Genomic DNA, 14,326 nt, shown 5'->3' on the forward strand with positions numbered 1-14,326 from the left:
AAAGATGATGGAATGAATGAGTTGAATGAAGAAGGACAGCGGAAAGCTGAGCAGGGTAATTCTGGGACACAAGCAGGAACAAGCACTAGGTAGGACTTGCAGCATTGGTGTCAGGAGAAAACTTCCTTGTAGAAAGATGCAGGGAGCAAGGCACCAGAGTCAGGAGAGAAAGAGCCAGGATCCAGGAAACAGCTAGGAGTTGTGAATGACTCCAAAGACTCATTGCACTGACACTGAACAGCCTAGGCAGATCCCCTATATCCCCAGGGGGCGGCTGCCATTGGCTGACAGCGCAGGAAGAGGAGGGAACCTCCACTCTGGGCCAATCTGTCTCCTGCCCTCAACCAAGATGGCGACGCCGGCCTCCCCTGCTGCCATCCCTACCTGGAGCTGCCCCTACTCGCACGCCGCAGCCTGGGACCTGCACACGCTAGCCGGCGGCGGGCGCGGACGGGTGAGTACTGTACCCGCCGCGCTCCGTCGCGGCTACGTGTGACAAAAGCGAAATGATAGGAATTGCTGGTAATGGCCCCTTGGTGAATAAGGACCTGAATGAGATTGGCACACAGGACTGCAAATTTGCAGCTGCTGCCAGTTATGCTGTGCACACGTGCGGGGTCCCCCTGCATATGGACCATGCAAAGGGTAGTCTTCCTTGGCCATATGCAAGGTGATTGACAGGCAGCTCCCGGGTATCAGCGCAGTGCTGCAACCAAGTGGAAAATCTTTCCATTCCCCCCTCTATGCACAGCCGCGAACGGAGAGGGAGCGCGGTGGGGTGGTGTTTACCTGCTTGGTGGGCCAGCTCAGATCTGAATCAGGCCCTGAGCAATAGGACAAGCTACTGTATGGTGCACATACTGGTCTCTTCCATACGTCACAAATAAGAACCTCACCCAACATCTGGAGGGCAGAAAGCGGTACACATTTGGTAAGGGGGCGTGGCCACAGGTAAAGGGGCGTGTACTAAGCATTTTTCCCCTTCCTCTCCATGTAGGGAACAATTGCATTTCTTAACAGAGATGTATGTGCAATGTTCAGAACACTGTGTTTCATATTCATCTCTGACATAAGTTTTCCCAGATTTACAATCGTTTTATCTCACTTACTGCTGCGCCGGCCGGCTGCTCCCCTCACCAGAGTCCCGACACAGGCCCTTATTCTGATTGAGTAGGAAGGCTCCATGTGCGGACGGATGGCTGATGTTTGTATTTGCGCATGTGCAGAGGCGTAACTGCGCATGTGCGAACGCCTCGCATGTCCGAACACAGAGTGAGGTCCGTGCAGAAAATGATCGTATGGAACCATCCGAGTGAAGGGCTGTTTGGGCTCATTACCATATGCGTACACCCCCGGTTCCCATGAAAACACTGGGTGTACGTATGGTAATGCGGCCGTGACGCACGTTTGGGGGGCGGACATATGACATAGCCGGATGTCTGCTGGCCGGCCATATGCTTTCATACATAAAAATGCTCTGGAGCACTCGGAGCTGTCTGACCGCTCGGTCCATCATTCGATGGTCGGTCACCAACGAATGATGCGGGAGGTTCCCAAAGATGGGGTAGGTGTTCACATGAAACATCCACTCGCGGTCCTTACGCTCAAGGTCTTACCGCATTCGGGTGGTGTGAGCAATCCGTATGGTAGGCGGGGCTAAGAACACTCGGTTCCTGTCCGAAATACGCATCCCTCCGAATCAACTAGAATAAGGGCCACAGCGCAGTGCAGCCTCTTGCGCCCGACTCCAGATATTTCAAATACATATGTGCCACTGCCGGGCGGCATTTTACTGTTGCAGACAGCCCCTGAGTGCGCCGTGCGGGAGCTAGTCCGTGGGCAGTGTGCTGACGTCATGACGCACACTGGTTACCAGGACACAGCAAGGCACCACTGGGACATAATTTCATCTGTACACCCCCCGCTGGACCCGATCCGATGGGCAACCATTGTAAGCCGGAGCGGCCACCAGGGAAAAACGGTACGTCAATACATTTATTTTTAGCCGGTACAGTCCATTAAATCGGTATAGTTGGAGCCAGTATCAGGGCAAAGTGATGGGCAGCATGAAAGGAGCAGGCAATAAGGGTCAACCCCCTTCCTGTACAGGAAAGGCAGGTGAACCACCACCATTTACCCCTAAATCATGCCGCCACCCTAAAAGTGGGCCAGACCACTCCCAGAAAATGCAGCATCGACCTCTCTCCCCTTTAAAGTCCGACAATGTCAATCACTGTTCTTCTGGGATATGATCGCACATGCGCAATACACTGAGAATGGTCCGTTTGGGAGCATTGCGTCCATTGCTGAATGAGGCCCTGAGGCTATGCATTCTGACTCCAGCACCTAGAAGGAGAATCCCAGAGGTCTTCCCATAATCACATAACAAACCTCTGTGTCTGCTTTATCCCGCAGGTCCCGCCACATGGGCGTCACTCGGCTCCTGCAATGGATCACAACAGTCTCCACAAGACATCTCACAGAGCAATGCCCAGTACAATGGCAGCCTGGGTCCCATTGTATTTACTAACTACAGCAACCCTAACACCATGCTGAACATCAGTAACACGGGACGCACAGGTAATAATGGAATAATAAATATTGGATATATATATATCTGTCTGCGCTATTATAGGCTGAGAAAAGGGGTATCACCCGAATTCCGAGCATAAGCAGTTGAACACAAAAAATATCTCAATCAATTTGACAATGGCGCCTAAATGAATAAATCAATACTCCCCTATAAATGGAATGTTCGGGGGGGTTCCTCTTCACTCTTAGAATTATCAGATGTCATATAAGAAACATAAATGTTAAATACACGCATCTCCTCGGGCAATACTGATACGTTTTTTCCAATGTACAGTACTAAAATAAGCAATATCCTTTGTATAAAGATGGAAAATATTGGGGTATGACCCCCTTTCCAACACACTCACAAGGTTTAGGAAATATAATGCTCATATACTCTCCACCACAATGGTGTCTCGCTCCTTGTGCTTGTCAAATTTATTGAATGCAAGGGAAACCCCTAAACAAATTACTCACAAAAGATCAATGGGAGATCGGCATATTTGGTGGGTCTTTCTCCGCTCCGATCCTCCAAAGGGCAGTAACGCACAAAGAGCAGATGCTGTAGTAGGTTTCAGATATATATCCTCACAACACATGGTACATATAAATAAAAAGGATGGGTGCACTTAGCTCCAAATCAGAGGTCAGGTTTCCTAAGGTGTATAATAGGAGAAAGATTGGGGCCCCAATATCCTAAAACAATCCTTTCCGTCCAAATTGGAGCCAGTTCCCACCACTGTGGTAAGCTAGTAACCCTCTGTGGTGAATAATAAGGTCACTGGTGTGACAAGTCTTTCTTTAGGATGGCATGGCAATTTTGTTTTTGGTATAAAGTCTCACCACTTGTAGATAGGTATTATTTCTGGGCTAGTCCTCACTATTTTGCGTTAACATAAGTGTTGGAAATGAGGCTGCTGGAAGAAGTTCAAGGACCTTGTGGAGCTTCCCAATATGGTGGTGTCCTTTACCAGAATAAACAAGAGCAAATATATTACGTATTGGGAGAATGTGTCCCACCCACACGCAGGAAAGATTTACAAAATTAGACACATATTCAATTGCTCTAGCAAATACGTAGTATATTTGCTTAAATGTCCTTGTGGGCTCTATTATGTAGGCAAAACAATTTGCGAGTTCAAAGTCCGTATGGCCCAACATCGCAGTGCCATCAAAAAAGCATTGGAGGGCAACAAATCTGATCAACCAGTAGCCCAACACTTTGCCGTACACAAACACACTCCTTCATTGAGATACAAAATGATTGATATGGTACAGATGACAAATGAGGAGGCAACAGGGCAAACAAATTACTTGTCTAGAAGCCAAATGGATACATGATTCCCCGTAGCCCCAAGGGGACTTAACGAGGGCCTTTCCCTCAATTGCTTCTTGTAATTAGCACGCTCAGCTCAGACAGATCGTACTGACCCTAATGCCCCCTAGCCTGTCATCCACGATACTGTTATCCACCTGATCTTGTGGAACTATATGTTACCTAAGATGTAATAGTTGTTACCTAAGATGTATCATTGCAACCTTGTTACTTTATATGCCAATTCCATTTGCAACTGTTAGGGGTTAAGATGTGTTTCATGTAAATTCTTTTGTAAATAATTAGTACATATTCCTAAATACCATTTTGTGAAAGTCACAGTTTGTCTTTTTTGATTGTTTACCTTCTGACGTCGGATTAGGCAGAGGTGTCTGCCACTGATGATGTCACCACTTTTTCCTTAGTGTGAGCACGAGGTAATTTCAGCACTTATAAAAGCTTGTGATATCCTACCTGTCAGGTTGTACCTGATGACGATATTAAAATCGAAACGTATCACCACCTGGCAGTTGGCTTTATTCTATAGTTAGCCCGCCCACAGCACCGTATATATCCAAAATCAACATTGGAGAGGGCACCCGGCGACATACAGATTCTGGGGGAGATTCTCTAAGAATCTCCGCCCCCCTTTGCCTCTCTTCGCAATTATAATTATCGCATATGTTCTAACATATGCGATAATTATAGCAAAGGACAGCTCTGGCGTTAAGAGCTGTCCTTTGCGGTGAGAGTCGCCGGGTCCCAGCAGGTCCTGGCGGCTCCCCCCTCCCTCACACACCCGGCGCTGCTGCTGCTGCGCCAGGCTCTCCTCCTCCCTGCACCCAGAAGAGGATCAGTGCAGGGAGGAGGTCACAGGTCCGGGCAGCACAGCTCTGTGCTGCCCGGACACAGGTGAGGAGGCAACGCAGGGCAGCGGGGGTCCGTGAATGGGCGGCGGGGGGGGTCGTTGTGGGGTGGTGGTGGGATGCGGTAGAAGCCCATTGGCTTCTATGGGGCATCGCCAGATTTTTACATCCCAAAATGCGGTAAAAACTCTGATAACAGCCTGTATACCAGTATCATCCACACTTATGGTATACAGGCCTCCAAATACTCCCTAAGCATGGAAAGAGAGGCACCACTTAACGACTTTATCCTCAAACTTCTGTGGTTTGTCTTATCAAAAAATTACTTTGTCTGCGAAGACCAATTCTACCTCCAGGTACAGGGGACCGCGATGGGGAGCACTTGTGCCCCCATGTATGGGAACCTGTACCTGGGGTGGTGGGAACGGGAGCGAGTATTCACAGAACCCCACGAGGAATATACCGAACACATTTTACTATGGTTACGGTATATAGATGACCTTCTGATTGTGTGGGAAGGGGATATTGGCATTTTCAAAGAGTTCATCAACAAACTGAATACAAACGATCTCAACCTCAAGCTGACATACCATAGCAGCCAAAAGGAGGTAGAGTATTTAGATCTTCGCATCAGTATTGAAAGTGATGGCTCAATAACTACAGATCTCTTTAGAAAAAGTACTGCCACCAACTCTCTCCTCTACAATAACAGTACTCATTTTCCTGCTGTCACCAGGGGGCTCCCGAAAGGGGAATTTTTACGCACAAAACGAAACTGTTCCCGACAAACCACCTATGATATGAGGGCAGAAGAGTTGGAATCCAGACTGAGAAACAGGGGATACAGTAGGAGATCAATCCGCAAAGCCAGAAAAGAGGTACAAGGGTACAACAGAGATCAACTACTATTACCCAAAAACAAGAAGGAAGAGGCACATGGCAAGATAAGATTCATTGGCACGTTCTGCCATTAATGGCGAGAAGTACAGAATGTGTTAAACAAGCACCTCAACGTTCTGAAAACTGACCCAGATTTGGATGAAATCCTTGGAAATAAAATTGACATTAGTTGGAGGCGTAGTGATAATTTAAGGGACATTCTAGTGCATAGCCACCTGGAAAAGGAGACCTGAGTGGTTACCACAAAGAAGGGTTCCTTTAGATGTGGTACGTGCAGTATATGCCCTCACATGATTCCGCAAAATTCCTATGTGGACAAGTTCGGAAAGACATGGAAAATCACCAACTACATTTCGTGTGACACCGCAGGGGTGATATACAACCTGGAGTGCCCCTGCGGAAAACACTATGTGGGCAAAACACGCAGACCACTCAAAAAGAGGCTGTCGGAACATCTTCTCAGTATCAAAAATGCCACCAGAGACCGCCAGAAACTGAAAACCCTCACTCCTGTAGCCAAACATTTCCTGAAACATCATGGAGGCAGTCCCAATGGCCTGAAGGCCTTTGGAATGGTAAAAGTGTAAATGGGTATCCGCAGGGATGACTGGGATAAAGAGCTTCTTAAACAAGAAACTCGTTTGATATTCCTGATGGGAACCATGTCCCCGAGAGGCCTAAATGAAGACAACAATTACACTGTATTCCTGTAAGGATTCTCTTGTTTCTTGACCATGGGCTCAGCATTTATGAATATATATTCCATTTGAGCTCTCCATTAGATATGGCCTGAAAATTTCTTTCACCAGTCACCTGGGCACACTCAGAGAAATCTACACATCACACTGCCACCCTACTTATCAGTTCCACCATTGACAGGCCTGCATGGGCCCTTTCACAATTCCCCCCTCTCCCCTCCCCGGTTTTGTTTGGTTTTTCACATTTCACTGTATTGCTGTGAGCACGTTATTTACACCTACCCATATCCCTATCTACAGATCACCTTTGTGATCTCTCTGTATATGCACAGCATAGCACAAAAAGGAACATTCACATTATTGTTTGGCAGTTGGATAATGTTGCAACATCTGTGTTTTAACTGTTACCGTGTAGTTAAAAAACACAACATTGTTACACATGTTCACAAGCACCACTACAGAACAAACCCAGATAAAAAGAAGGGACATAGATCCTGGAAGCCTCACGGTGTGAGGATTATTCCTTTTAATTTCACTATCCGTGTCATTTATGTATTTGTGTTGTATATTTCGCAGCTTTTAGAAATCAATGAATAAAAGTTATATTTTATCCAAATCTGCAGGTGCACCACACCGAGACATTCTTCCTTTCCCCCTTTCTTTGCAATCGATATTTGTTTGATTAACCATTAATGCCTATTAGGGGGCCATTTTGAAATACTTGTTGATAATTTCTGTGCGACCGGTCACCACCAAAAACCTCTTTCCTTGTTATATAGGGCAGAATTTGCTCACAATAACTCATTCCATTCCTTCTCTGGATCTATACCTTTTTATACTGTTTATTTAAGACATCCACATTGTCCAGAGTTCCATAATCTTCCTGTTACAAATTTCTCTCATTACAACAAGTCCACAAAGTTTGGTCTGAGGTACATTCTGCTATCAAAAAGCCATCTGTTCGCTATAAGAAGTCAGCAGACAGGAAGAGAAGAGCAGGACCTCCACTAAAAGTGGGTGATCGGGTTTGGTTGTCTACCAAGAATCTACGTCAACGACTTCCCTACATGAAACTCAATCCTCATTTCATTGGCCCTTATTCTATCATTTAAGTAATAATCAAGTTGCCTATAAATTAAAACTTCCCCCAGCTCTAAGAATATCCAATTCATTCCATATCTCTCTCCTAAAACCATTATGTCTAAATTGCTTTCAGAAGAAACTTCCCAAGACTCCAGTAATAAACTCCGAGAGGGGTGAAGAATTTGAGATGAAAAATCGGTACTCTTTACCTAGAACGGCGACCATCGCGACCATCGCGACCATCGAATGCACTAAAAATCGGGTGCGATGCGATGGCCACGATGGCCGCGATTTCCCATAGGGACCAATGTTAAAAATGAGATTGGACCCGATTTTAGTGTTCAATGCCTCAATGCCCGCGATTTTTACATAGGAAACAATGTTAAATGGGCCACAGAGCCCAAATAGTCACCGTGAAGTCTGAAATGGCCCCCACAATTGTTAACGCCACCCCACGATCAACGTCAACCCGAAGCGTGGCGAGCGCAGCGAGCCCGCGAGGGGCGGCGGTACACGTCCTCTGACCTTTTCATGCCCCACTATCCACGTCGGCGTGGAGTTGAGAATAGAATAGTGTGGCGAGCGCAGCGAGCCACCGTGCCCGAAGCGTGGCGAGCGCGGCGAGCCCCGCGAGGGGACGCGGATACCTTCACAGTTATACGCGTCCCCTCGCGGGCTTCACAGGTGTCCGTGGCGACGCGGACAGATACTCACAGCATTCATTTCTCTTGGCAGTGGAAATCGGCATTGCTAACGGAGTCACGGTATCGGGGGGCGGTCTCCCTGCTGTTTATACAGCTGTCGCATTTCATTTTCACTGGGGAAATTACAGCAATGGAAGTGGAAGCAATGGATCCGAGCACAGACTGTCTGGGAGGCAGTACCCTATGGAGGTAATATGTAGTGATGTATGTAACCTTTATATATATATAGATAGATAGATAGATAGATAGATAGATGTCCGGCACTCCTCTCTCCTGTAATATACCTTGCTGGGGTGGCCCCTGGGATACCCTGGCGGGATCTGTATATGGTGGATGAACAGTGGCACTCCTCAGGCTTGTTTCAGGTTAAAATTTCTTTATTGTCGCCCGTCAGTGTTTCGGGGAAAAGCTCCCCCCTAGCGATTGATCCTTGTGCCAGGGTCAACTTGACCCCCGACCCGTGGTGTACCACTCAGGGAGTTGGGTTCCTACATTGTGTGCTTTTTCTTCTCTCCGCTTCTTCTCTCTATCCCTGTGATTTTCTTCCATTGTACTTATATTATGTGTTGGATAGCTCTAGGCAATCAGACCCTAGAACACCATGGTGGCGTATATACGCTCATATAGTGTGCTTTTCTTTCCCTCCGCTCTTTCTTACTGTCCCTTTGATTTTCTTCCTTGAATATACTGTTGTTATGCCCAATGGGTTTCCATTTAGTACCAGGTGTTCCATCTGGTTTTAGTCCAGGCTGGGGTCCAGCTGAACATGAACGCTATCGCGCTCTGAGTGTGCTTTTTCTTCTCTCCGCTTTGTCTTACTGTCCCTTTGATTTTCTTTACTGTGTATGATTATGTATGAATATGTACACCTCCTCCAACATTAGTTGCTACAAGGGTGTCCTGACACATAGAGGAGCCACATGCGTATACACGCCTATAGTGTGCTTTTTCTTCTCTCCGCTTTACTCTTACTGTCCCTTTGATTTTCTTCCCAGTGTACTGTTAATATGTGATTCCATCATCCTGCGGGCAGTAATCCCTGAGTCAGTATAATTAACGCGGTAGTGGTGTGCTTGCCTCTTTCCCTTTTTCACTGTCCCTGTACATTTTCCTTATTGATGGCCCCCACAGGTCGACACACTTGGTGTCGACATAAACCCACGGGGCGTTCACCCTTTATCATAGGGAGGCCCTAGGTTTTATGCTTTTCCAGCTTAAGGTTGAATTTGACTCACCAAGCACTTCAGGTGCTTCACGTTTCACCAACACCTTGAGACCACCACAGCATAGATAAACTGTGCCCAATATCGCTTTTAGAATTTTAACATTTCCGATTTGTTTATTACTTGTATATTTGTCACATATGCATATTGCCTTATAATCACTTTGCTTTGTCATGTCATCACGCAGGCTGCGTGTTACGCTGGAGCCTTAGCGCCGCTCACCGGGTCCTATTGGATCATACAGTAACCATGGCTGCTAGTCAGCTTGCGTTCCACCTCCCCCGCCGCGTCACTTCCGGCGCTGGCAGAGCCTGAGCGTCCTATCTCCCTCTGCTGAGGCTCAGTCATCACTTCCGGTGAGACACTTCCGCCACCGCGACCCGCCGATGGAGCAGGCCAGGCCCAGCATGACACGCCGCCTCCCACCCACTCACCCCTATTTAAGGTAAGCACTATTTTGTTGTATTTTGTTCACACACACCTTGACAAAGGGGCGCTGCCCCGAAACGTTGGTTGTTCCACTGTTTGCTGAATACGGACTTTAAAAAGACCTACGAGTGCCAGTCTTTCTTCTTCTCCTACACTGTCTACTGAGACAGGCACCGGGGCCATTGACCTCAAAGAGGGAGTGCCGGACCGTATTGCGACTATATATATATATATATATATATATATATATATATATATATATATATATATACAGTATATATATTGGTATCCTCCCCAGGGATGGATGCCAGGTTGCTTGTCTGACGGTTGTTGAATTTCAAGCTGTATTGAATCCTGATGATGGTCTTTTGTAAGACCGAAACGTCACGTTACGTCGATGGTATGTCAGCTTTTTCTACTTTCATGGAATAAAACTTAAAATTACTTTTAATATGGTGAGTGCCCTTTTTTCACCTCTGATATATATATATATATATATATATATATATATATATTTTGGAAGAACCGCACTCAGTCCATGAGAGAGGGATACAGGGCGGTGCTCCACTTTAGAGGATTTTTAGGATCCCAAACATAAGATTTGTAGAGAGGCAGGCACTCACCAACACTGAGAGTTTTGTGCAAAAGCAAGGTAGTCTTTATTCGTCACATCAGGGACATCAAATAGGCATCGACGTTTCGACCCACAACAGGGGTCTTTGTCAAGATCAGCAACATGGGTACACCAGACAAGATATACAGCTAACCCACTGACCGGCTATTTATGGCTTGCACCCTCATTAGTTGTCACCACCCACTCACCTGTGGAGGTCTAATGGGAAGCACTGAGATCACTGGTTTATATTAAAGCCACACTTACCATTCTATCAGGGCAGGGGGATATACCAGCGTTAGTCACCATAATAAATTATCATGGTCCAAAAAGGCAAAGAAAAGCCTGTAATAGCTTAATTAGATAGCGTGCGCTGGAAACGGAAGTAGCGTGCGTTCCATAGCTTTGGAACGCACCTCCTGACCGGAAGTGGTCATCCTCAGTGTCTAAACGCCCCCAGGCAGTGTAGCGCATTCACAGCTGCCGCTGAACCAGGAAATGGAATGCGTTCCACCCAGCTGGAACGCAAACAGGAAGTAACAAGCGGAGATAACAGTTTATATCATAGAACCTTAATTTCTCATGATCAATCTCAAGCCATATATAGTGCAGGTCAGCAGGTCACTTGCATTTACAATTCATTAATTAAAACCACTAATGTATAGAAAAAAACAATAATATAAGAAAATGAAAAAAGTGAGAAAATGAAAAAATGAAAGAATATAGAAATAAAAATTACATAATCTAATACATGTAAAAAAGAGAAAAAATAAGAAATACACCACAAACATTTATTGCACTACCCCCCAGTCCATTGCTTCTCACGCTCATGAAGCCCTCTACAGAAATACGTTATAGGCATTATGCTCATTTAAACCCCTTGGGACAAGTGTCCCCAATTCAAAAATCCATCTCGCCTCCTTTCTTTGTAGCACCTTTTCCCGATCCCCGCCACGTTTTAATGGTGGCACATGGTCTATCAGCATGCATTTAAGACTTGCTACGGAGTGTCCCATCTGGCAGAAGTGCCTCGCAACTGGTTTATCCGATTTTTTATTCTCCAGTGCTTGTCTTATCGATAAGCGGTGGTTTGCCATTCTGTCTCTGAATGATCTCGTGGTTAAACCAACGTAATAGAGTCCACAAGGACAGATTAAGATGTAGATCACATACGATGAGGTACAAGTAATTCGATGTTTAATCGATATTTGTTTTCCACTATGTGGATGCGAAAAGGACCGTCCCACCAACATGGAACGACAGGTTGTGCAATCAGCACATCTCACACAACCCAATCTCTGTGATGGTAGCCAGGTTGTAGTGGCCATCTTGGGTTGTCTGGTTGGACACATAAGCAATTGCTTGAGGTTAGGTCCACGTCTGTATGAGAACATAGGTGGTTTCATTAGGCAATTCAATAAACTCAGAGTGGTCAAATAGGACCTTTTCGGCCTCATCATCTGTTAATGAAATCAGAGTATTCTGTGCCCTCTCAAGGGTGGCATCATCAAGCATTGAGATTGCATTTTGCGACATCATAGATGCACTAGAGAGTACGTACAAACTACACACACCAAAAATGAAATAAAAAAGACAAGAAAATCAACTTAGAAAAATATTTAAAGTAACAAAACTGGAGTGGCAACTGAGACTAGATTATCTAGGCATGCTAAAGCGAAGAGTTCTCACCCAATCAATGTATGGGGTAGCGCAGTTCCCAATAAAACAGGGGATACACCCCTTCAATAAAGCTGTATATTTGTCATGTTGTAGAGCCATCAAACGAAGATTAAAATATCCAGTATCATCAATCATCTGTAGCAATATTCTGGGTCGGTGCTGGAACAGGGAAATACATGAAATAAATTCAGGCACTCCATATATATTTTGGAAGAATGGACAGTTGTGCTCCACATTATTCCGTAAAGAAACGGACAGAAACTCCCTCCTACATTCTACCAGTCATCATCCGAGCACCTTAAAAGAGAGTCTCCCGATCTCACAATTCATGAGGGTACTAAGAAATAACACCTCAAGTCACAATACTACCATGCAGATTGACGAGATGCGTCAGCGTTTCCTGGATAGAGGTTACACATTGGCAACGATTGAGAGGTGCCTGTATAAGGCCAAGAAAAGGCACTATATCGCTGAGAGTAAGGTTACAAAGCGATTGGAGGCAGGGAGAATGATATTCCCATCAACCTACAATACTGCCTCTAAGGACATTGAGCGATCTGTTAAGAAGCATTGGTCCCTAATCACGTCTGATGCAAAGATGAAGGGGATAAATAAAAAACCACCTATGTTCTCATACAGACGTGGACCTAACCTCAAGCAATTGCTTATGTGTCCAACCAGACAACCCAAGATGGCCACTACAACCTGGCTACCATCACAGAGATTGGGTTGTGTGAGATGTGCTGATTGCACAACCTGTCGTTCCATGTTGGTGGGACGGTCCTTTTCGCATCCACATAGTGGAAAACAAATATCGATTAAACATCGAATTACTTGTACCTCATCGTATGTGATCTACATCTTAATCTGTCCTTGTGGACTCTATTACGTTGGTTTAACCACGAGATCATTCAGAGACAGAATGGCAAACCACCGCTTATCGATAAGACAAGCACTGGAGAATAAAAAATCGGATAAACCAGTTGCGAGGCACTTCTGCCAGATGGGACACTCCGTAGCAAGTCTTAAATGCATGCTGATAGACCATGTGCCACCATTAAAACGTGGCGGGGATCGGGAAAAGGTGCTACAAAGAAAGGAGGCGAGATGGATTTTTGAATTGGGGACACTTGTCCCAAGGGGTTTAAATGAGCATAATGCCTATAACGTATTTCTGTAGAGGGCTTCATGAGCGTGAGAAGCAATGGACTGGGGGGTAGTGCAATAAATGTTTGTGGTGTATTTCTTATTTTTTCTCTTTTTTACATGTATTAGATTATGTAATTTTTATTTCTATATTCTTTCATTTTTTCATTTTCTCACTTTTTTCATTTTCTTATATTATTGTTTTTTTCTATACATTAGTGGTTTTAATTAATGAATTGTAAATGCAAGTGACCTGCTGACCTGCACTATATATGGCTTGAGATTGATCATGAGAAATTAAGGTTCTATGATATAAACTGTTATCTCCGCTTGTTACTTCCTGTTTGCGTTCCAGCTGGGTGGAACGCATTCCATTTCCTGGTTCAGCGGCAGCTGTGAATGCGCTACACTGCCTGGGGGCGTTTAGACACTGAGGATGACCACTTCCGGTCAGGAGGTGCGTTCCAAAGCTATGGAACGCACGCTACTTCCGTTTCCAGCGCACGCTATCTAATTAAGCTATTACAGGCTTTTCTTTGCCTTTTTGGACCATGATAATTTATTATGGTGCCTAACGCTGGTATATCCCCCTGCCCTGATAGAATGGTAAGTGTGGCTTTAATATAAACCAGTGATCTCAGTGCTTCCCATTAGACCTCCACAGGTGAGTGGGTGGTGACAACTAATGAGGGTGCAAGCCATAAATAGCCGGTCAGTGGGTTAGCTGTATATCTTGTCTGGTGTACCCATGTTGCTGATCTTGACAAAGACCCCTGTTGTGGGTCGAAACGTCGATGCCTATTTGATGTCCCTGATGTGACGAATAAAGACTACCTTGCTTTTGCACAAAACTCTCAGTGTTGGTGAGTGCCTGCCTCTCTACAAATCTTATATATATATATATATATACACACATATAAGGCACTCCTTATTTAAACTGCTACATACCTGGGTGCCTTCCCGAGGCTGTAACAGTCTGTACAGTGCAACACTGTGGTGCTTTAATAAGATTATTCATCAGGAATACAAATAATACAAAACAGCCTACCTTAAGTAAGGAGGACCACTAGTGACAGCACCCAGCGCTTGGCGGGTCCC

At 45.4% G+C, this 14,326-nt stretch overlaps 1 protein-coding gene across 1 annotated transcript in view; it reads left to right on the forward strand.

Annotated features, from left to right (window-relative positions):
- Nucleotides 1-506: 506 nt before the first annotated feature.
- Nucleotides 507-14,326, forward strand: part of LOC146020478 (uncharacterized) — a 62,221-nt gene continuing 48,401 nt past the window's right edge. Inside the window, exons 1-3 of the mRNA XM_083153645.1 lie at nucleotides 507-522; nucleotides 2,416-2,580; nucleotides 8,169-8,326. Of these exons, the coding sequence (XP_083009771.1) occupies nucleotides 507-522; nucleotides 2,416-2,580; nucleotides 8,169-8,326 (339 nt within the window). The remainder of the gene's footprint in view (nucleotides 523-2,415; nucleotides 2,581-8,168; nucleotides 8,327-14,326) is intronic.

The sequence above is a fragment of the Crinia signifera genome, chromosome 7, assembly GCF_055691185.1.
Source record: "Crinia signifera chromosome 7, ASM5569118v1, whole genome shotgun sequence".
NCBI classification, from domain to species: Eukaryota; Metazoa; Chordata; class Amphibia; order Anura; family Myobatrachidae; genus Crinia; species Crinia signifera.